General features: G+C 41.8%; 1 protein-coding gene and 1 non-coding gene across 3 annotated transcripts in view; both read left to right on the forward strand.

The window, feature by feature from the left end:
* LOC145396068 (UDP-glucose 4-epimerase-like) overlaps nucleotides 1–25,495 on the forward strand; it is a 258,329-nt gene that overhangs the window by 122,739 nt on the left and 110,095 nt on the right. For both annotated transcript variants that reach the window (XM_080269533.1, XM_080269534.1), the window contains exon 3: nucleotides 24,548–24,661. In XM_080269533.1, the coding sequence (XP_080125659.1) occupies nucleotides 24,548–24,661 (114 nt within the window). The remainder of the gene's footprint in view (nucleotides 1–24,547; nucleotides 24,662–25,495) is intronic.
* LOC145396117 (5S ribosomal RNA) lies at nucleotides 1,478–1,596 on the forward strand. The gene has a single exon (XR_013896727.1). It is a non-coding gene; the product is annotated as a 5S ribosomal RNA (ribosomal RNA).

A 25,495-nucleotide genomic window follows, 5' to 3' on the forward strand; every position in this document is an offset into this window, starting at 1 on the left:
GCTCGTCCTCGTCCTCGAGAACAACCATCACCTCGTCCAGGAACTTTCGACGGTACAGGCGCTTTGTTGCCACGATCACTCCTTGGTCCATGGGTTGAATAAGAGCAGTCGTATTAGGTGGCAGAAACATGCTCCTAATACGGCCATTCTCAGCAACCAAGTCCTTGTCGCACGGATGGGCAGGTGCATTGTCGAGCAGAAGGAGAGCCTTTACCTGGTCGCGAGGGATTCCCAGTGTCTTCGTCTGGTAATGGATGACCTCCTTGACGAAGTGATGGTGAAACCAGTCTTTGAAAATCACAGCTGTGAACCATGCTTTCAAAGAATGGTACCAGACGACAGGAAGGACATCCATCACCCCACGAAGGCACCAAGGCTGCTTTGCACGGCCAACAACAACGGGCTTAAGCCGGTGCATGCCGTTAGCACTGGCACAACACAAAGCAGATATCCGTTCCTTGGAAAGCTTGTGGCCAGGTACACGCTTCTCCGTCTCCTCGGCTAGAGTGTTCGTTGGCAGCGAGCGATAGAATAGGCCAGTTTCGTCAGCATTGTAGACTTGACCGAGAGTTAGGCCCTCCCTGTCGATCAAGCCTTTCACCTTGTGCCGAAACTCGTCAACTCCATCCTCGTTAGCGTCCAATGCTTCGCCATGTGCTTTACGGTTAGTAAGGCCACGTCGCAACTTGAACGTGAAGAGCCAACCCTCGGATGCCTTGAAGTCTAGGGCGTCATGAAGCCTTGCGAACTTCTCAGCAGCAGCCTTCAGCTCCGTTCCACGTACCATCACACCAGCTGCACGTTGCTGTCGGTACCAAATCAACGTGGATCGGTCGATTTCTGCAAACTTGGGGGTAAACATAACCTTCCTTTCCACGTTGTGTTTGCTTTGTGACGAGAAGTCAGCCGTGTACTGCATGAGTTTGTCTCGGGAACGTTTGATATCGAACAAAGTCGACCGGGCCAGGTTGTACTCGCGGAGAATGCGGGAAGAAGACCAACCCGCATCAATTTTCTCCAATATCTCCCTCTTCTTTACCAGAGTCAACACCACTCTCTTCCTTTTCTCAGGTGGCGGGGCCATCATCACACACACTAAGAGGAGACCCGAGAGCAGCAGGAGGCCCTGCAGCAGGTACGGCACCACCACAAAAGCGAGCACGTGGGCAGCTATTGCGAAGAGCGTAGGTCCAGTCGCGGTGAGAGACAGGCGGGAAGTGGGGAGGATGCAGCGGCGCTCAATCGGACGTCGGAGGAATGACGTACCAAAACAATGCTCTCCCGCGGCGCGCGCGGCAAGTTCAAATTACGGACGGGAAAGAATCGTTTATTTTTTTTTATTTTTTGGGGTTTTCGGACCATTTTGGGAATGTTGGATCCCAGGATGATAAGGTCCGGGTAGTGGGGATGTTCGGTTATTGGGCGTCCGGATATTAGAGTGATTACTGTATATATATATACAGTATATATATATATATAAAACGGCCATACCACGTTGGGTACACCGCTTCCCGTCCGATCAGCGAAGTTAAGCAACGTTGGGTCTGGTTAGTACTTGGGTGGGTGACCGCCTGGGAACACCAGATGCTGTTGGCATCCCTTCGTGTCAAGTGGGGTTGGTGGAGGATTAGTGCCCCTCCCTGTAAAACAATTAACTCTAAGCCCTTGGCCACCCCGTTTGGGATACATGGCGTCTGGCAATGAATGAATGAATGGTGAATATATATATATATATACCGGTATATATTTATATATATAAGACCCCGCGTGCAAGAGTATATCCATGCACCATTTTTTAAAAGTGGCAGAAATCGCGTTTAAAGTTTTTACACCTTTGAGGAACGATACTGTAAAAACTATTATTCCTAAGATGGTGTTTACATCATTTTAAAGCTGCCTTTCTCTGCTTTATCCAAAAACTTTTTAGTAAAGGTACTATTGTTTTTACCCCCTCAAAGAAACAAAAAAACACAAAAAAAAGAGACAAATTTAGCATACAATGGTGCTACTTTAATGCATAAACTAGTACCGCAGGCTAATAGCTAGCGAGTTCCTTAATGTTGTAAGATGAAGTTGAATGTCTGTAGAGTGGTTGGTTATGAATTTGCCTGGTTATTGTCGTAAAAAGTAAGTTTTATAAATTTTTCAAAAAAATTATCAATATGTGTAATTTTTTTTCACCTGGTCCTCATTGTTCTGTGTTTTTATGTGAACAATAGACACTTTCCATCAATTAAATGCAATAACAAACAAAACACAATAATACTAGGAATAATGATGATTTACATTAATAATCTTATTAATGAATACAGTGGTCCTGTTAGAGGCTGTAAAACTTTCCTCTTTTTCTGGTGCCCAAAGCTACACTTGTGGAAGGCATGGCCTCCACATCATCCACATGTTCACTATCACTGGACATTGTGTCCTTGATTATAACCACCGAAATTACGTAGGTTATGACACACACAATAGAGTGTGCACACCACTTGGTCAGCCAGAAAATGCTGGGGACTAGAGCATTAATATTACTACAGTGCAGCAAAGAGGCTCGGGATGAGACTATCCTCATCGCCTTGGTGATTGGTAACACTATTGCACACATTAAATGGCACTCTGAGAAGCCATTCTCCATGAGGATGGTGCATGGGTATACCCTTGCTCCAACATAGTGGCAAAAAATGCTTGATAAAGGGTGGTGATATAAACCCGGTGTTATTTCTATGGGTTTTCGCCCTTAAGTCTTGGGTCATTCATCACATCCACCAAGTCCACATGAAAGTACATTCTCTGATGGACTGTGGGATAGCATTATTTCAATTTTCAACAAGGTGGCACATGAGTACTGTATACTCTTGCACGCGGGGCCTCATATACAGTACCCTCGCGTCCAACACGTGTTAGTCCAGCACGATTCGGGTCCAGCACGGAGAGCAGTTAATTAGTATTATTTAATACGATTTAATTACTGCTGGTTCTTTGAAAGCAGTGATAAGAAACAGGGAAGTGAGCATGGAAGTGAAAAAGTTACTACATGACAGTATTGTGATACCAACTCTAACGTACGGAAGTGAAGCTTGGACGTTGTTGGAAGGACACAAGTCAAGAGTGAGAGCAGTGGAAATGAGTTATTTAAGAGGAGCCTGTGGAGTCACATGGAGAGACAGGCTGACGAATGAGGATATAAAGGAGCGTTGTGGTGTTGATGTGGATGTGATAGGAAGCGTTATGAGGAACACACTGAGGTGGTTTGGCCATGTGGAGAGGATGGAGGGTCAAAGACTGACGAAGAGAGTGTACGTGAGTGAGGTGGAGGGGGAAAGAGGGAGAGGGAGGCCGAGGATGAGATGGAGAGATGGGGTGGAGAGGTATATGAGAGAGGGGGGTGTGAGTTGGGAGCAGGGGAGTGAAATGGCGGGGGACAGGGCGACTTGGAGGCGATTTGTTTGTGGCCACCCCAAACGGGATTGAGGCGTCTGGCAATAGATAGATAGATAGATAGAATTACTGCAACACGAGTGTGTTAGCATAACACACACACAGCTCCGAGAAGTGGGGGAAGTCCGCAGAGTCACTCTAGCACGATCACCCCCGGTCCAACACGGTCATACTGGACATTCCCATGATGATGATAGCCAATGAAAAACTTCTGATCAGGTAGCCTTCCCTGCCCGCTATCGTGATGTGATTGTGATGCCGCCCAATTAAAAACGCTTCTGCTGTCACGTGAATTTTTGTTTACATTTCTCCCGCCACAGAGCCACTCAGTCGCATAATTGCATTGGAAGGTGCTTTTTTCTTGCTGCATTTTCTGCCCTTGTTACTGCATTTTACCCTGCTCACGATGCCTAGGAAGCCTTCTGAGAACCCCAAGAAGAATCGGCACCTCCCTCAGGCCACCAAGCTAGAAAGCATCGAGAGGAAGAAGAAAGGGGAGAGGAAAGTTGACATTGCCAAGGCCTACGACATGAATGAAGCCAACGTGATCATGATAAAAAACTTAAGACAAGATCCTGGCAGCCGAAGGCTATCACACGGCACTTCATACCAGGTTTCCCGAGGATATGATGGTAAATCGGAACGGTAACGTGGTAAAATTGCCGACGATACCACGGGCATTTGGAGTTCATTTGGATGGATTCCTGCCAAGCATACGACGGGGAAAACAGTGTGACCAAAACCCAGGCGACTCGACAGAGAATGTATCGTACTACAGCATTGAACATTTAGCCTGACACTGAATACATATTAATATTTTAGAATAAATATCAATCGTTTTGAAACCCTTCTCATCGGCGTGTGTACCAGTTTATAAACAAAGTTGCTTCTCCTTATTCTCTACCGAGTCAGTGACAGCGATCACATTCCACAGTCACGAGATAGGGCTCTGGCAACAGTGTGAGAAGCATGCAATTTGCCGAGGATTACAGGGCCAGGACAGGCAGAAGCAGGACCTTCCATGGCTGTGGACGAAGATAGTGATTCTGAGTGTGATTTCGAAGGATTTATGAGGGAGGTTTGATTTCGCAGGATTTATGAGGGAGGTTGAGGAGGAGCAACAGCCATTACCCGCTAGTGACGCCAGCAGCCATCCTCCGGGGACCCAGTAGGACTACCTACGGCCTTGGATACCACCTTCCATTCCCAGCAAGCCCACCAACACTATCCTAAAAGGTTAGTTATCATTCATAGCACAGTACTATTTATTATAATTACAAGAGTTCCAATATATGTATAGGTATATGGTAGGTATTTAGGGTGACTTTTCCGAGGGTTGCAGACATAATTCATTTTTCCCCATAAGCTCTATTGTTAGTCCAACACGTTTTTGGTCCAACACGTGACCCATGCATGACAATATTACCGTGCTGGACGTGAGGGTATTGTATATATATATATATATATATATATATATATATATATATATATATGTATGTATAAATATATATATACAATACCCTTGCGTCCAACATGGTAATATTGTCATGCATGGGTCCCGTGTTGGACCAAAAACGTGTTGGACAAACAACAGAGCTTATGGGGAAAAATGAATTATGTCTGCAACCCTAGGAAAAGTCACCCTAAATACCTACCATATACCTATACATATATTGGTACTACTGTAATTATAATAAATGATACTGTACTATGAATGATAACTAACCTTTTAGGATAATGTTGGTGGGCTTGCTGGGAATGGAAGGTGATATCCGAGACTAGGTAGTCCTACTGGGTCCCTGGAGGATGGCTGCTGGCATCACTAGCAGGTAATGGCTACTGCTCCTCCTCAACCTCCCTCATAAATCTTTTGAAATTCCTCTCCCCTTTCTTCTGCCTCTCGATGAATTCTAGCTTGGTGGCCTGAGGGAGGTGCCGGCGCTTCTCGGGGTTCTCAGAAGGCTTCCTAGGCATCGTGAGGAGGGTAAAATGCAGTAGCAAGGGCAGAAAATGCAGCGAGAAAAAAGCACCATCCAATGCGAATTATGCAGCTGAGTGGCGCTGTGGCGGGAGAAATTTAAACATAACAACACGTGAGAGCAGAAGCGTTTTTCATTGGGCGGCATCACGATCTCGTCACGATAGCGGGCTACTTGATCGGAAGTTTTGATTGGCTGTCAGCGTCATGGGAACGTCCAGTATGACCGTGTTGGACCAGGGGTGATCGTGCTAGAGGCGAACTCTGTGGATTTCGCCCACTTCTTGTAGCTCCGTCAGTGTCATGTTTACGCACCCGTTTTACAGTACTTAAATCATATTAAATCATACTAATTTTTTGCTCTCCATGCTGGACGCGAATCGTGCTGGACAAATGCGTGTTGGACGCGAGGGTACTGTGTATATATATATATATATATATATATATATTGTTACATAGCCTATGATTTCATCATCCTTTGTGTAATTTTAAAGCACAGTATGCTGCATGTTTGATCACGAGCGTGTTCTGCCTCAGTCCCCCCCTACTACCGTTATAGTAGAGTAAGTCGTCCTTTCTGTTATTCAGTGCGGGATTGTCGACCGTTTGTCCCCATCGCTTCATTTGTGCGTCCTTATTACAAGTTGTATCAAGCTCTGCTAGCCCTTATATAATGAGCTCAATCTCTGCATCATGGCCACTTAGATCTGCTCCTCATTTTGTTCACATCTCTGTCCTCCCCTGTACAGATATTATTATTGTGAGTGCTCAAGAAGTCTCCAACCATCTAGCAGCTGTGTGTAATTTGAGTATAACTGTTGTTGCATTTTTTCTTGTACTGTATAGCATAAGTTTAATTTGTAGGCCTAGTGAAGTTTGTAATTTATGTAGGGTTCTTTGTCAGTCATTTTTGATAATAGTTTGTATCTGTAATAATTTATCTGGCATTCACTGAGTATTATCTGGTATCTCATTTTATCAGGGCTGACTTAGATAAATTTACTCTTGCTAACTTCGTGTTAATAGAGGCTATTGCAGTTAACCATATATTTAACCTGTTTATTTGCCATTACATTATCCTTATGAGTCCTGAATGTTTTGTTGTTAGTTTGTGCATTAAACTTTAACTTGTAATTTTACCTAACTCTTTTGTTTGAACCTGGAACTTTACGGGACAGTAGTGACTTTTAGCATTCTCACTTAAAGTGTACGTTATCTTTCTCTGTTCCGTAACATAAATTTGGCGACCTCTCATCAGGATATTCAGGATATTATCATAAGGATATTGTTTGATATTTTGTGACTGTGATATATTCATGATGGCTACTATTACTACACTTGATGAAGCCAAAGATTTTTTGTCAAAAGTGCAAACAGTGTGTGATATAGAAAACAGAACAAAGAATGAACTTAAGCTTGTTGCTCAACAATTGGGAATTGCAGTTCACTCTCATCATTCTAAGGATCAAATTGTTGGCATGATTAATAAAAGCTTGTTTAATGTAACTCCTCCAAATGAGCAAACGCAGATTGAATTAGCTAAGTTACAGCTAGCTCTGCAGGAGGCTCGTGCTAAAGAAGCTGAATTTCAGGCAAATGCTAAGCAGGCGGAGTCTCAGGCTCGTATTCAGGAGGCTGAATTTCAAGCACGTGCTAAGGAGGCTGAGTCTCAGGCTAAGGAGGCGGAATCTCAGGAGGCACAGATACAGGCTCAGGCACAAGTTGAACTTGCCAGGATTCAGGCAGACCATGAGTATCGCATGAAACAAGGTGGAACTGGATCATCTAGCTTTGATGATTTTGATGTGGCTAAAAATGTTAAACTTGTCCTCCTTTCTTAATGAATCTGATTTAACAAAGTATTTTCAGTTGTTTGAGAGGGTAGCTACAGGTTTTAATTGGCCTAAGGAGTATTGGACAGTACTCCTTCAAACTGTTCTCACCGGTAAAGCTCAAGTAACTTATGCATCTTTGCCTCAGGATCAATCTGATAATTATGATGTAGTTAAGAGCTTGATTCTTAAGGCCTATGAGCTTGTTCCTGAAGCCTATAGAGTAAAATTTAGGACAACTTACAAGCAAGATAAGCAATCCCATGTTGAGTATGCAAAATCAAAGAAGATCTGTTAGAGCAGTGGTTAAATTCTAAGAATGTGGATTCTGATTTTGGTAAATTTAAGCAGATGATTTTGCTGGAGGATTTCAAAAGGTGTATTTATAAAGATGTAAGCCTATATCTTGATGAGAAAAGAATAGATAATTTGTCTGATGCTGCAGTTTTAGCTGATGAGTATGTTCTCACTCACAAGAGATATTCTAGAGAAAAAGGGAAAGCTGAGAGTAAGTACGTTGGCCTCTACTCAGAGTACAGGTAACAGGAAAGAGAATAAGGATGATGTTTCTCAGGAAGTAAATACCAGCTTCACCTCTAGATTTCAGAAAAATAAATGTACTTATTGTAGTAAGCTTGGTCATACTAATGGAGAGATGTTTCAGGAGACAGCGTGATGTGAACAAAAAGGAGTCTTTAAATATTCAGTCAATTGGTCTAGTGTCCACTCTTGAGAGTTCCCAGAATTCTTTAACTGAGTTAACTGAACCTGCTTTGAGGGGTAACTTAAATTCTCATGATGGAGCTCCTCTTTTGAGCAGTAACGTGGGTGACACTCTCAAGAGTTCATGTGCTAATTTCCTGTCTGATGGTTTTGTCAGTCCTCTGGACAGTAATGACAGGAAATCAGTTAAAATATATCGTGATACAGGTGCTTGCCAATCCCTTATGCTGACCAGTGTTCTAGGCTCTAATGTTAATTCCTCTGATGAAACTGTAATCTTACAAGGTGTAGGGAATAATTACTTCTCTGTCCCTCTGTGCAGAGTGAATTTAGAGTCTGGTTTTGTTAATGGTTCCGTTATGGTTGGGTTGGTTGAGACACTCCCAATGTCAGGTGTAACTTTCTTACTTGGAAATGATATTGGTGGAAGTCAAGTGTGTCCAGCTCCTCAGTTGTCTAGTGAGCCAGTGGCTGCGGCCCAGGATTGTGATGTCCCTGATGTGTTCCCTGCATGTGCTGTCACTAGGGCTAAGTCTAAAGTTACTGGTGATTTAGAGGATGATGATGATGATGAATGTTATCCTAGCTGACACTTTTCTTGCTAATTTGGACCATTCTCCAGATGAGGCAGTACCCCGTAGTGTTGATAATTTGTCTCGTCAAGAGTTGGTTGAGTTGCAGGTTGCTGACCCTGAGTTGAAAGGTCTAGCTAACTCTGCTTACAGTGAAGAAGAGTCAGCTGGTGCTTCTACTTGTTATTATGTAAAGGCAGGAGTACTTATGAGGAAGTGGAGACCCCCAACAGCATCAGCCGACTGTGAATGGGAGGTTGTACATCAAGTTGTCATCCCTCGTGTTTGTAGGCAGGATATCATTAGAGTGGCTCATGATTCCAGTTTGGCAGGACACCTTGGAGTGAGGAAGACTGTGGCACGCATTTTGAAACACTTCTATTGGCCAGGTATCTTCAGGGATGTTTCCTGGTATTGTAAGTCTTGTCACACCTGTCAAGTTGTGGGGAAGTGTAATCAGACTGAAAAGGTTGCACCCCTAGTTCCCATTCCTCCTTTTGAGGCGCCTTTCACCCGTGTGTTGGTGGATATTGTGGGCCCTCTTCCTAAGACTTCTTCAGGATTTTCTTATGTGTTGACCCTGATTGATATGGCTACTCGTTATCCTGAAGCCATTCCACTTAGAAATATCTCAGCAAAGAACGTGGTTAAGGAAATGCTAGTGTTCTTCACAAAGTTTGGTCTGCCCAAGGAGGTACAGTCAGACCGGGGAAGTAATTTCATGTCAAACGTTTTCAAGCAGTCTCTGAAAGAGTTGGGCATCACCCAGATCACGTCTTCAGCTTACCATCCCCAGACCCAAGGAGCGTTGGAGAGATATCATCAAACACTCAAATCGATGCTCAAGAAATACTGTTTGGAACATCAGAAAGACTGGGTAAAGGTCTTCCATTCGTCGTGTTTGCCGCAAGAGAATCTCCAAATGAATCACTGGGCTTCTCACCTTTTGAACTACTGTTTGGCCATGAAGTAAGAGGACCCCTTAAGTTACTCAAGGAATGCTGGCTGTCGGAGGAAGATGACGTCAACCTGCTGGAGTATGTGATGAAGTTCAAAGAACGGCTGTCCACTGCTTTACAGCTGGCGAGAGAGAATTTAGGAGCTGCTCAGGAGAAGATGAAGACTTGGTATGATAAGAAGTCCAGGTTACGCCACTTTCAGCCAGGAGATCAGGTTTTGATTCTGCTACCAGTTCATGGGCAACCTCTTCAAGCCAAGTTTAGTGGTCCTTATTTCGTGGAGAAGAAACTCAGTGATGTCAGCTATGTCATCGCCACACCAGATCGTAGAAAGAGCAAGCAACTATGTCACATCAACATGCTAAAGTTATATCACAAGCGGGACGAAAATAATCCAGTCTGCACTGTAGCTGTTCCACCCGAGTCTGCAAGTGAAGCTCTCCCATGCAGTATGAGCCTGAGTGATAGTTTGGGGAAGAATCGTGATATCATGAATGATCTCCAGACTAAGCTTTCTCATCTACCACCCAAGGAAAGGCAGGAGTTTTCGGCATTACTGCAGGAGTACCCGCAAGTGTTCCGTGCTACTCCAGGAAGGGCCACTGTGTTGATGCATGATGTCGATGTTGGAGACGCAAAGCCAATTAAATTGCCTCCTTACCGTGTGAACCCAGTGAAAGTTCCTCTCATCCAGAAGGAGCTTGGCTACCTGTTGGACCACAAGATGATTGAGCCCTGTCAGAGCGAGTGGAGTTCTCCTGTCACTTTAGTCCCTAAGCCAGGTGGGTCACAGCGGCTTTGCATCGACTACAGACGTGTTAATCAGATAACCAAAACAGACACTTACCCTCTCCCTCGTGTGGAAGATTGCATAGACAAGATCGGAAAGGCTAGGTACATAAGTAAGTTTGATTTGTTAAAGGGATACTGGCAAGTACCTATGACTGAACGTGCTAGGGAGATCTCATGTTTTGTAACATTAGGAAAGACATTTGCATGTTCTGTAATGCCATGTACAGATTGTTTTAGAGTAATAAGAAATTTCCTTTGTAAATTTCTTTTTCTTTGTGGGGAGGTGTTACATAGCCTATGATTTCATCATCCTTTGTGTAATTTTAACGCACAGTATGCTGCATGTTTGATCACGAGCGTGTTCTGCCTCAGTCCCCCCCTTCTACCGTTATAGTAGAGTAAGTCGTCCTTTCTGTTATTCAGTGCGGGATTGTCGACCGTTTGTCCCCATCGCTTCATTTGTGCGTCCTTATTACAAGTTGTATCAAGCTCTGCTAGCCCCTATATAATGATCTCAATCTCTGCATCATGGCCACTTAGATCTGCTCCTCATTTTGTTCACATCTCTGTCCTCCCCTGTACAGATATTATTATTGTGAGTGCTCAAGAAGTCTCCAACCATCTAGCAGCTGTGTGTAATTTGAGTATAACTGTTGTTGCATTTTTTCTTGTACTGTATAGCATAAGTTTAATTTGTAGGCCTAGTGAAGTTTGTAATTTATGTAGGGTTCTTTGTCAGTCATTTTTGATAATAGTTTGTATCTGTAATAATTTATCTGGCATTCACTGAGTATTATCTGGTATCTCATTTTATCAGGGCTGACTTAGATAAATTTACTCTTGCTAACTTCGTGTTAATAGAGGCTATTGCAGTTAACCATATATTTAACCTGTTTATTTGCCATTACATTATCCTTATGAGTCCTGAATGTTTTGTTGTTAGTTTGTGCATTAAACTTTAACTTGTAATTTTACCTAACTCTTTTGTTTGAACCTGGAACTTTACGGGACAGTAGTGACTTTTAGCATTCTCACTTAAAGTGTACGTTATCTTTCTCTGTTCCGTAACAATATATATATATATATATGTACGTAAGTAATCCCTCTACTATCCAATGTAACAGCCAAAGACATGTCCGGAAAGTGTTCCTATCTAGAAAGTGGGCCCCTGGCTCGTGGATTGGTATTTAAGGACCCTCACCCAGCCTAACTTTGAAAGCCACCTAAATAACTCCCTACCAGACATGCATAGCATCTATTTAAACCTATTTAAGACCCTATTTACACCAGTAATGGTCATAAAGCATGAAAATGAAAATGAACCAAAGAATGAGGAATTAGAAGTGACTGTACCTCAGCCAGGGTACTTACAGCATGTTTGTGGCTGCTTTTTCAAAGGTTTTGGCAGTGGTGAAAATGCTCTTGAAGCACGTACAGTAATCCAGTGTTGTACTGCACTTAGTTCTTGCACTGTGAGTTATAATTGTTTAACACTGCACATTGTTCTTAACTGCACCACGCCAGTTTCAATCACCAATTTGCACTTCACAGTTAATCCATTGCACTCTAAATTTTAATATCTTAACACTGCACAACACTGTAAATTACCTTGTGGTCTAGTGGCGAGGTATTGCAGTTTATTCACAAAAAAATGAGCACATGTGGCTTCCATTGCGATAAGCATCTACTCGCGATTGAAGTTAGGCAGTAACTGTTGGAGTGTTATTGACGGGGAATCAGGGTTGTCAGATCACAATGGCCACATTACCAAACTCTTCAATTTTCTTTACCAAATTTAACTTTTCATTACCAAATTCGTAAAGCTAGCATTTATTTTTCACTAATTAAATATACAAATGGAAGTACATGTAATCACTCTTCTTATAATTAACAGCATGTTGATTATTTTCATGCTATGTTGGCTAGCAGATTAATTGGAGAGAGCAAACAATCCACCATCTCCGTCCTGTGTATCCTCGTACATGTGAGAAATCCATTTGGTAATGCATTATTCTGATTCATTACCAAACATATTTTTCATTACCAAACTGGCCCACATTTAATAATGAAAAATACCAAATGACAACCCTGACAGGGGAGGGGGAAGAAAGGAAGGGGTGAAGGGTCCGTGGTGTAACAGCTGTTCGGTGCCGCATGGCAATTTCAAATTATGAGTGGGAAAAAATTCGGATTTCGGGGGGATTTTTTTCTTTTTTTGGTCATTTTTGGGATCTGAAGGTCCAGGCCCACAATGTCTGGTAAGTGGGGTGTCTGGAAAGTGGGCGTCTGGAAAGTACGGGGATTACTGTCTACTGTCTATATATATATATCTATCTATCTGTCTATAGCCCGACGCCCTAATCCCGCAAAGGGTGGCCGCAAACAAAACGCCTCCAAGTCACCCTGTCACCCACCATTTGACTCCCCTCCCCCCAACTCACCCCCCCCTCCCTCATATACCTCTCAACTCCATCCCTCCACCTCATCCTCGGTCTACCCCTCCCTCTCCCTCCCTCCACCTCTCCTATATATACCCTCTTAGTCAGTCTTTCATTCTCCATTCTCTCCACATGTCCACATATATATATATATATATATATATATATATATTGTTATGGAACAGAGAAAGATAATGTACACTTTAAGTGAGAATACTAAAAATCACAACTGTCCCGTAAAGTTCCAGGTTCAAAACAAAAGAGTTAGGTAAAATTACAAGTTAAAGTTTAATGCTCAAACTAACAACAAAACATTCAGGACTCATAAGTATAATGTAATGGCAAAAAACAGGTTAAATATATGGTTAACTGCAATAGCCTCTATTAACACGAAATTTACAAGAGTAAATTTATCTAAGTCAGCCCTGATAAAATGAAAATACACTGGGTAATGCTCAGTTAATGCAAGATAAATTATTACAGATACAAAATAGTATTAATGATGGCTGGCAATAAGAACTTTACATGAATTACAAAAACCTTACTAGGCCTAAGAATCAACACCTTATGCTACACAGTACAAGGAAAAAATGCAGTAACAGTTATACTCAAATTACACAGCTGCTAGATGGTTGGAGACTTCCTGAGCACTCACAACAATAACTGTACAGGGGAGGACAGAGATGTGAACAAAATGAGGAGCAGATCTAAGTGGCAATGATGCAGAGACTGAGCTCATTATATAGGGGCCGGCAGAGCTTGATACAACTTGTAAGAAGGACGCGCAAATGAAGCCATGGGGACAAAGAGTTGACAATCCCGCTCTGAACAACAGAAAGGACGACTTACTCTACTATAACGGTAGAAGGGGGGGACTGAGGCAGAACACGCTCGTGATCAAACATGCAGCATACTGTGCGTTAAAATTACACAAAGGATCATGAAATCATAGGCTATGTAACACCTCCCCACAAAGAAAAAGAAATTTACAAAGGAAATTTCTTATTACTCTAAAACAATCTGTCTAAAGTCTAGATAAGCAATCTGCAATAACATTTTCTTTCCTAGTGTTACAAAACATGAGATCTCCCTAGCACGTTCAGTCATAGGTACTTACCAGTATCCCTGTAACAAATCAAACTTACTTATGTACCTAGCCTTTCCGATCTTGTCTATGCAATCTTCCACACGAGGGAGAGGGTAAGTGTCTGTTTTGGTTATCTGATTAACACGTCTGTAGTCAATGCAAAGCCGCTGTGACCCACCTGGCTTAGGGACTAGAGTGACAGGAGAACTCCACTCGCTTTGACATGGCTCAATCATCTTGTGGTCCAACAGGTAGCCAAGCTCCTTCTGGATGAGAGGAACTATCACTGGGTTCACACGGTAAGGTGGCAATTTAATTGGCTTTGCGTCTCCAACATCGACATCATGCATCAACACAGTGGTTCTTCCTGGAGTAGCACGGAACACTTGCGGGTACTCCTGCAGTAATGCCGAAAACTCCTGCCTTTCCTCGGGAGGTAGATGAGAAAGCTTAGTCTGGAGATCATTCATGATATCAGGATTCTTCCCCAAAATATCACTCAGGCTCACACTGCATGGGAGAGCTTCACTTGCAGACTCGGGTGGAACAGTTACAGTGCAGACTGGATCATTTTCGTCCCGCCTGTGATATAACTTTAGCATGTTGATGTGACATAGTTGCTTGCTCTTTCTACGATCTGGTGTAGCGATGACATAGTTGACATCACTGAGTTTCTTCTCCACGAAATGAGGACCACTAAACTTGGCTTGAAGAGGTTGCCCATGCACTGGTAGCAGAATCAAAACCTGATCTCCTGGCTGAAAGTGGTGTAACCTGGACTTCTTATCATACCAAGTCTTCATCTTCTCCTGAGCAGCTCCTAAATTCTCTCTCGCCAGCTGTAAAGCAGTGGACAGCCGTTCTTTGAACTTCATCACATACTCCAGCAGGTTGACGTCATCTTCCTCCGACAGCCAGCATTCCTTGAGTAGCTTAAGGGGTCCTCTTACTTCATGGCCAAACAGTAGTTCAAAAGGTGAGAAGCCCAGTGATTCATTTGGAGATTCTCTTGCGGCAAACACAACGAATGGAAGACCTTTATCCCAGTCTTTCTGATGTTCCAAACAGTATTTCTTGAGCATCGATTTGAGTGTTTGATGATATCTCTCCAACGCTCCTTGGGTCTGGGGATGGTAAGCTGAAGACGTGATCTGGGTGATGCCCAACCCTTTCAAAGACTGTTTGAAAACGTTTGACATGAAATTACTTCCCCGGTCTGACTGTACCTCCTTGGGCAGACCAAACTTTGTGAAGAACCCTAGCATTTCCTTAACCACGTTCTTTGCTGAGATATTTCTAAGTGGAATGGCTTCAGGATAACGAGTAGCCATATCAATCAGGGTCAACACATAAGAAAATCCTGAAGAAGTCTTAGGAAGAGGGCCCACAATATCCACCAACACACGGGTGAATGGCGCCTCAAAAGGAGGAATGGGAACTAGAGGTGCAACCTTTTCGGTCTGATTACACTTCCCCACAACTTGACAGGTGTGACAAGACTTACAATACCAGGAAACATCCCTGAAGATACCTGGCCAGTAGAAGTGTTTCAAAATGCGTGCCACAGTCTTCCTCACTCCAAGGTGTCCTGCCAAACTGGAATCATGAGCCACTCTAATGATATCCTGCCTACAAACACGAGGGATGACAACTTGATGTACAACCTCCCATTCACAGTCGGCTGATGCTGTTGGGGGTCTCCACTTCCTCATAAGTACTCCTGACTTTATATAATAACAAGTAGAAGCACCGGCTGACTCTTCCTCACTGCAAGCAGAGTTAGCTAGACCTTTCAACTCAGGGTCAGCAACCTGCAACTCAACCAACTCTTGACGAGACAAATTATCAACACTACGGGGTACTGCCTCATCTGGTGAGTGGTCCAAATTAGCAAGAAAAGTGTCAGCTAGGATAACATCATCATCATCATTATCCTCTAAATCACCAGTAACTTTAGACTTAGCCCTAGTGACAGCACATGCAGGGAACACATCAGGGACATCACAATCCTGGGACGCAGCCACTGGCTCACTAGACAACTGAGGAGCTGGACACACTTGACTTCCACCAATATCATTTCCAAGTAAGAAAGTTACACCTGACATTGGGAGTGTCTCAACCAACCCAACCATAACGGAACTATTAACAAAACCAGACTCTAAATTCACTCTGCACAGAGGGACAGAGAAGTAATTATTCCCTACACCTTGTAAGATTACAGTTTCATCAGAGGAATTAACATTAGAGCCTAGAACACTGGTCAGCATAAGGGATTGGCAAGCACCTGTATCACGGTATATTTTAACTGATTTCCTGTCATTACTGTCCAGAGGACTGACAAAACCATCAGACAGGAAATTAGCACATGAACTCTTGAGAGTGTCACCCACGTTACTGCTCAAAAGAGGAGCTCCATCATGAGAATTTAAGTTACCCCTCAAAGCAGGTTCAGTTAACTCAGTTAAAGAATTCTGGGAACTCTCAAGAGTGGACACTAGACCAATTGACTGAATATTTAAAGACTCCTTTTTGTTCACATCACGCTGTCTCCTGAAACATTTCTCCGTATTATGACCAAGCTTACTACAATAAGTACATTTACTTTTCTGAAATCTAGAGGTGAAGCTGGTATTTACTTCCTGAGAAACATCATCCTTATTCTCTTTCCTGTTACCTGTACTCTGAGTAGAGGCAACGTACTTACTCTCAGCTTTCCCTTTTTCTCTAGAATATCTCTTGTGAGTGAGAACATATTCATCAGCTAAAACTGCAGCATCAGACAAATTATCTATTCTTCTCTCATCAAGATATAGGCTTACATCTTTACTAATACACCTCTTGAAGTCCTCCAACAAAATCATCTGCTTGAATTTGTCAAAATCAGAATCCACATTCTTAGAATTTAACCACTGCTCTAACAGATCTTCTTTGATTTTTGCATACTCAACATGGGATTGCTTATCTTGCTTGTAAGTTGTCCTAAATTTTAGTCTGTAAGCTTCAGGAACAAGCTCATAGGCCTTAAGAATCAAGCTCTTAACTACATCATAATTATCAGATTGATTCTGAGGCAAAGATGCATAAGTTACTTGAGCTTTACCGGTGAGAACAGTTTGAAGGAGTACTGGCCAATACTCCATGGGCCAATTAAAACCTGTAGCTACCCTCTCAAACAACTGAAAATACTTTGTTAAATCAGATTCATTAAAAGGAGGGACAAGTTTAACATTTTTAGCCACATCAAAATCATCAGAGCTAGATGATCCAGTTCCACATTGTTTCATGCGATACTCATGGTCTGCCTGAATCCTGGCAAGTTCAACTTGTGCCTGTATCTGTGCCTCCTGAATCCGAGCCTGAGATTCAGCCTCCTTAGCATTTGCTTGAAATTCAGCCTCCTTAACACGAGACTCCGCCTCCTTAGCCTGAGCCTCCTGCAGGGCTAGCTGTAACTTAGCTAATTCAATCTGCGTTCGCTCATTTGGAGGAGTTACATTAAACAAGCTTTCATTAATCATGTCTACAATTTGATCTTTAGAATGATGAGAGCGAATAGCAATTCCCAATTGTTGAGCAACAAGCTTAAGTTCATTCTTTGTTCTGTTCTCTACATCACACACTGTTTGCACATTTGACAAAAAATCTTTGGCTTCATCAAGTGTAGTAATAGTAGACATCATGAATAAGTAACAGTCACAAAATATCAAGCAATATCCTTATGATAATATCCTGAATATCCTGATAAGAGGTCGCCAAATTTATGTTACGGAACAGAGAAAGATAATGTACACTTTAATTGAGAATACTAAAAATCACTACTGTCCCGTAAAGTTCCAGGTTCAAAACAAAAGAGTTAGGTAAAATTACAAGTTAAAGTTTAATGCTCAAACTAACAACAAAACATTCAGGACTCATAAGGATAATGTAATGGCAAAAAACAGGTTAAATATATGGTTAACTGCAATAGCCTCTATTAACACGAAATTAGCAAGAGTAAATTTATCTAAGTCAGCCCTGATAAAATGAAAATACACTGGGTAATGCTCAGTTAATGCAAGATAAATTATTACAGATACAAAATAATATTAATGATGGCTGACAATAAGAACTTTACATGAATTACAAAAACCTTACTAGGCCTAAGAATCAACACCTTATGCTACACAGTACAAGAAAAAAATGCAATAACAGTTATACTCAAATTACACAGCTGCTAGATGGTTGGAGACTTCCTGAGCACTCACAACAATAACTGTACAGGGGAGGACAGAGATGTGAACAAAATGAGGAGCAGATCTAAGTGGCAATGATGCAGAGACTGAGCTCATTATATAGGGGCCGGCAGAGCTTGATACAACTTGTAAGAAGGACGCGCAAATGAAGCCATGGGGACAAAGAGTTGACAATCCCGCTCTGAACAACAGAAAGGACGACTTACTCTACTATAACGGTAGAAGGGGGGGGACTGAGGCAGAACACGCTCGTGATCAAACATGCAGCATACTGTGCGTTAAAATTACACAAAGGATCATGAAATCATAGGCTATGTAACAATATATATATATATATATATATATATATATATATATACATACACACACACACATTTTGTACAATACAGTATGTACAATACAGTATATACAGTTCTTTGACTATCATACTTCTGTGATGGAACACATTCTATCCCTTTCTCGTTTCTCGGAAATCTTCATTCTAGGAGATTTCAATGTTCACCACCATCTTTGGCTCTCCTTTCCTTTCACTGATCCACATGGTGATCAAGCCTACAACTTTTCCATCCTAAGTGACCTAGGGCAGCTTGTATAGCACCCTACCTGTATCCCTGACTGCCTTGGAGAGAGCTCCAACATACTTGACCTCTTCCTTACAACTAATCCTTCTGCTTACATTGGTAATCTTTTCTCTCCGTTGGGCTCCTCCAATCACAACCTTATCACACCTTTGCCTGTCCTATATCTCCGGTACGGCCTGTGGACCCTCCAAAGAAACGTCATCTGTGGCACTATGGAGCCGCGGATTGGGAGGCCCTCAGGCAGTACTTCTTTGATTTTCCCTGGAATGGTTATTGCTTCTATGGCCGTGAGCCATCTGAGTGTGCCTTGCGCATTATGGAGGTTATTCTCTCGGGCATGGAAGCATTCATTCGTTTCTCATATCCTTTGAGTAATGCAAGAATGCCTTGGTTAATCATGCTTGTTCTAATGCTGTCTGCAACAAGGAGAAGGCCTACAAAAGGTACCGGAGCCAACCCACCCCTGAATCACATCTTTTATATGTTTCTGCCCAGAATCGTGCAAAGTCTGTTCTTCACTCTGCTAGAAATAATTTCATCCGTACTAAATGCTCTTAACTCTCCAACTCGAATTCTTCCCGCTCCTTCTGGCACCTTGCCAAAAACCTTTCTAACAACTTTACCTCATCATCCTTCCCTCCTCCTTTCTACTCTGATGGCTCTGTAGCTATTTCTTCTTCTGATATGGCAGATCTCTTTATTCAGACATTCTCCTCCAATTCTACCTCAGACATTTCCGGTGCTGTTCCTCCATCACTTCCCCTCTCTGACTTCCTCATGACTGACATTAAAATTTCTTCAGCTGATGTATTTTCTGCCATCACTGGCCTCAATACTAACAAGGCATATGGGCCTGATGGAGTCCTTTCTGTTGTTCTCAAGAACTGTGTTTCTGTGCTTACACACTGCCTTGGCAAACTCTTTTGCTTTCGTCTGTCAACTTGAACCTTTCCTTCTTGCTGGAAGTTTGCTCTCATTCACTCAGTCCCAAAGAAGGGTGACCATTCCCAACCTTCTAACATCCTGTATCTCAAAAAGTTTTTGAGTCAATTCTTAATAGAAAAATTTTAAAGCATCATACCTATCACAACCTTCTTTCTGATCATCAGTAGGGTTTTTGTCAGGGATGCTCCACTGGTGATCTTCTCACCTACCTTTCAGACTCCTGGTCATCCTCCTTTCGTGACTTTGGTGAAAGCTTTGCCACTGCACTTGACATCTCAAAGGCTTTCGATCGAGTCTGGCATAAATCTTTAATTTCTAAACAGCCCTCTTACGGTTTCTATCCTTCTATCTGTGCCTTCATCTCTAGCTTTCTTTCTGGTCGTTCTATAGCTGCTGTTGTAGATGGCCATCGTTCTTCTCCTGGATCCATCAATAGTGGTGTTCCTCAGGGCTCTTTCCTATCACCAACTCTCTTCCTGTTATTCATCATGACCGTTTAAGCTGTTCAGCTAACCCTATCCACTCATATGCTCATGACTCCACCCTTCACCTTTCCATTCGGTTCCTGCAACGCCCATTTCAGCATTTACTTCAGCAAACAAGGGATGAGGCTATGGTGCATATAATGTCTGACTTGGCTCATATGTCCGACTGGAGTAAAAATTCAGTAATCTTGTTGTTTTTAATGCATCAAAGACTCAGTTCTTACATATATCAACCCGACTAATGTTTAATAATATCCAGCTTAATCCTGCATCGTCCTTGAATACGCATGGGGTTTCATTCACTCGTGACTTATCTTGGAAAGATCATATTACATCTCTTGTAAAATCTGCTTCCAAGAGATTAGGTGTGCTAAGCCAACTCTGTTCCTTCTTTACCCCTCCACAAATGTTGACTCTGTGCACAGGTTTTATCCGTCCCTGTATGGAGTATAACTCTCATGTGTGGGGCGATTCCCCACATGCAGCTCTTCTCAATAGGGTGGAGTCAAAGGCTTTTCGTCTCATTAACTCTCCTCCTCTTACTGGCTCCCTTCAACCTCTGTCTCTTCGCCACACTGCTGGATCTTTATTTCTTTTTTTATCACTACTTCAATGGTCATTGTTCCTCTGAACTATCTGCTTGCATCCCTCCACCTCTATGACGGGTGCTACGCACCCGTCTAGCAGCAAACTCTCTTCCCTTTTTATGTCCAACTCTCTAATGCAAGAGTTAACCGTTACTCCCAGTCCTTTATTTATGCAACAGGTCAGCTCTGGAACTGTCTCCTTCTGTCAGTATTTCCTGCTTCCCATGATCTCCAGTCTTTCAAACGCAGTGTGTCCAGGCATCTCGTAATGATCGGATCTTGATTTTGGCTCTCTCTTGTATTTTGTTTTTCTTTTGGAGGGAACAGTTATTGCGGGCTCTTTTGGCCTTTAGCTCCTTCTTCCTCACATAAAAATATATATATATATATATTTTTTTTTTTTTTTTTTTTTTATGCGAGGAAGAAGGAACCAAAGGCCATGAGCCCGCAGTAACAGTTCCCTCCAAGAGAAAAACAAAATACAATAGAGAGCCAAATTCAAGATCCGATCATTTTGAGATGCCTGTATACTGTATATATGTTGTGATTAGTACCACATTCCATAAAATAATTCATGGATGATGTTCATTGTTTAACACCCACATACATAGGTAGTTTAGTGTACTGTACTGGCACACATTACACACAAAAATGTCATGCTTTTCTAGATTTTAAGACAATCTTTAATCAAGTTAAGTATATCTTACCTACTTTGATAAGCTTGGCATTGAAGGTTCTGTGATTGAAATGAGCAATACTTATGGTCTCTGTGTCTTCTGCCAAGCCAACTATTCATTCTGAAGTTACATGAATTTCTCCATCATCTACACACACAAATACTATAAAAAGTAGTCACTTACAAACAAAATTGCCAAATGTCATATTCTGTATCTCATCTCAAAATTACTGTCCCTATATTACCTTTGTCTGCTGCCTTCTTTCTTTTTATATGCAGTAAATAACTTCTTTATTTAATCTATGATGAGAAAAGTGATTTTTAAATATTAGGACTAAATAAAGAATATTAGCTCTTGGTTGCGGGCGTGTGTACACTATTTACAATAGTACCCCAATATACGATACTCCTATAGGCTTTCTGTCTTATGAAGGCAGTTTGGGTGGGACCTCCTAAGACCTCACACCGCTAGTTTTGTTGCCACATCGCCACCACACATGTGCTCCTCTCTCTCCCTGTCTCTCTCTCTCTCATATTAATATTTATATTAACTGCTTCTAATGTTATTTTCTTTATTTTTTTCTCTTGTTTTGACTTCTGATGGGCAAACTTCCATGGCGGGAGTCTGACTGAGTATGACACGCATAGCTCTCCTGTCACTGCACTCAACAGCGTCGCAGAAACAACGCTGACAAGTCGTATGGGATTTATACTATGCTATAGCAGAGTATTCAATATTCATTTACAAGTATTTACTAACTTAAAATAGGAAAGAGAGAGAGGGAGAGAGAGGTGAGCAGGAGTAATTATACGTTTGTGGCAACTGAGTTAATGGTGTGAGGTCTTAGGAGGCCCCATCCAAACTGTCTTCATAAAATAGAAAGCCAGTAGATGCGATACCCCGGTTTAACGATGTTGGTAGAAATATCACCATACCCTGCCTAACGATGGCCAAACCCCGGTTTAACAATTTTTTTTTTTTTTTACCAATTTTGATGATCTTTTAGACAAATTGTTTGTTTGGATTGCTTTATAAACAGTTTTTAGACTTAGATTAATGTGTTTTAGCCATAGGTGGGGTGAATATTGTCATTTTGGGGTATAGTTTACTAAGTTTGATTTTTTCCTGACTTATATATGATGATTTTCATATTTTATTTGTTGGTTTTAGTGAGTTATTTACAGGTGTAAGCTTAGGTTAGCTTCTTTTACAGCTGTTAGGCCATTTAGATTGGCTTTAAACTTGTTTTTGGGCTCATTTGGATTTTGGACTTGGTTTGGGGGAAACCCAAGGCTGAAAAATGCATCCCAGTACTTTACATGTTAAAAGCACCCCGATGTACTATACCCTCCTAACAATGGGTTTTTACCTAACCAATTGCGTTAAACCGGGGTATACCTGTACGTACATAAACTCACATTTCCACCATGCAGACACACCACCAGTGCATGGTATATCTCACTCAGCTCTGTTTTTTGGCCATCAGTTCTTTTATATCTTTTCATTTCCTCCTTTTCCATTTGCCCATTTATTCTGAACCTGTAATGGTTATCAGCGCGCATACACTATTTACGAACATAAACCCACACGGCCAACACACTTACACATTACCAGTTCACAGTATATCTCACTCCGTTCGTTTTTGGCCATCATTTCTTTTCCTGATTTTTGTCTTCTCCTTTCCCATTTGCCCATTTATTATTCTGAATCTGTAATGGTTATCAGTAAAACAGTGTCAAGGTAACAACATTCTTTCACACAGAATTAGGCAAAACAGCGAATGAAATCATCAGTATAAGTCTTTTTAATGTTTCTTCCATCCATATCCAATATCCTGATATCGACAGTATACAGTACTGTATATCGGTATCCGAAAAAATGCAAATATTTGTGATATATCGGTTCAACAAATCTTATCAGTAATAGCAGTAATGTAGAATCACAGCATTAGTCTATTCAGCAGTTGAAAGGCAAGAAATAAACCATAAAATGTTGGAAATTTCTGTCATGCTAAGATGGATGGACCAGAGATATCATTACAAAAGGCATACCTATAAATCCGGCAGTGTTGTGTACTGGTGGAAGTGTTTGGACTGCGAGTTGCCGGATATCGAAGCAGTTTTCCCCATAAGATACTGAAGAAAAGCCAGAGATGCATTCCCGGCTCAAACCCAAACTTTCATTTACCGTGCTGAATCAATAGAGGCCGACACAGAAACACATAGGTAATGTTATTACCCACATAAACAATATTATTGCCAAGAAATGGGACATCAAACAACACATGCAAACATGTTATGGCAATTTATTGATGACAAACAATAGATATTTGAGTGTGTAAAAAAAGACAAAATTTTCCTGGCTGGGACGAGGTTGAAGCTAGATTTTTTGGAATGGCGGTGGTGGTGATGGTGCAACATGTGGTGATGCAGGAAGGTAAGGTGATACGAGGTGCGGTGCTGAGATGTGTTCAGAGCAATAGACACAGCGAGAGTGGACAAGCATGGGCCAGGCAGGCAGCGCTCTAAGCCGGGGTGGGGGAGGGCAGGGAGACAGGGAGGGAGACACGCCTGGCAGCACTGAACATGATGGGGAATGGAGGAGGGATGGGGGAAGAAGCGAGGGGATGGAGGGAGAACAGGAAGAGCCACGTGCATCATGACATCCGCGTTCAGACACGTGCCTTTCAAAACCAGGGAACGGTAGAGTGTTTGGACCAGCAAATTGACGGCCGTTCAGACTGTGGGAATGATCTCCAGTTTCTTATGTTTGGAGTAGTGAGTGTTTGGTTATTTGGGTGCCAGATATTGGGGTATGCCTGTACTTGATGTGTGTTGCTCTGGCTGCCGCACTTAAGTTGTTGGTAGTTCATGATTTTAGTTTAACCATTCTTCTATCCATTGGCCACTCCAGTTTTACTCCATGAGGAGTGTAGTGGCCTGGGGTTAGGCTACTCAGTCCAGAAACTTTATTTAGATGAGATAGATTAGATACTCGCCTGTTGAGCAGCATTACGTGATCAGTTAACTCCAACCTTTGGAAGTAGTCCTGTATGGTCATATCCGTTTGGAATGCCATAACTGACTAGACCACCAGGTGTCTGAGAAATTGTTTGAGGGCAGTGGGGCTAATGCAGTACATCAGGACATGGCATGGTCTCCCAGCATACATCACAAATGATTTAGCTTCATTTTTATATTTATTTTTATTTTTTTCCTTTTCAGCACAAGATTGACCATGTTATTCACTTTGCAGCAATGAAAGCTGTTGGTGAATCAATGCAGTTCCCCTTGATATATTACAAGAATAATGTCATTGGAACTATAAACTTAATGGAGGTAAGCATTATATTTTGAGTTCAGAGAAAATGTTTTTACTGTTTAATGAATCAGTGCAGTTCCCCTTGATATATTACAAGAATAATGTAATTGGAACTGTAAACTTAATGGAGGTAAGCATTATATTTTGAGTTCAAAGAAAATATCTTTACTGTTTAATAACTGTGCTTCGTCATGCTTTAATGTGAACATTGTTGCTGTCATGTATCATCACCATCATCATCATCATCTCTAACAGCTTATTCATGGGAATCCCTGGACAGGAGATGGCCATATTGTTAACAGTAAGTGTTCCAGTCATTAACCTTTTCAGGCCAAGGATGTAATTTATACTGTGCTTGTTTCTTGCCCTCACCTGTCAACTTCATTCAACTTTGATTTTTTTTTTTTTTTTTTTTTTTTTAGTGAGGAGATATATGTTTTAATAATAACCATCACTACCACCATAACCTGTTTTCTCACACTAAAATAATGTAAGATATTGCCTAGAAACAAAAAGAAATAAAATAAAATAAAAACATGATAAAGAGAAAACTAAGTAGCAGAATGTCCAATGAAATGGACCACACACTCACTCACTCACATTGAAGTCACGTGGAATCCTGACTCCACATGTCACAGACATAATCTTTCACATGTGCTACATGTTAAATATCAGACTGAGTCAGTACAATCACTGTCATCTTAAAATTGGGGTGCCAGCCTTTTTTATGCATGTGGAGTGACGTGGAGGGACAGGTTGACGAATGAAGAAGTGAAGGAACGTTGTGGGGTAGATGTGGATGTGGTTGAAAAGATTAGGAGAAATACACTGAGGTGGTTTGGACATGTGGA

Source organism: Coenobita brevimanus, chromosome 34, assembly GCF_032717465.1.
Source record: "Coenobita brevimanus isolate Jiangsu-jjx chromosome 34, ASM3271746v2, whole genome shotgun sequence".
Classification (NCBI taxonomy): domain Eukaryota; kingdom Metazoa; phylum Arthropoda; class Malacostraca; order Decapoda; family Coenobitidae; genus Coenobita; species Coenobita brevimanus.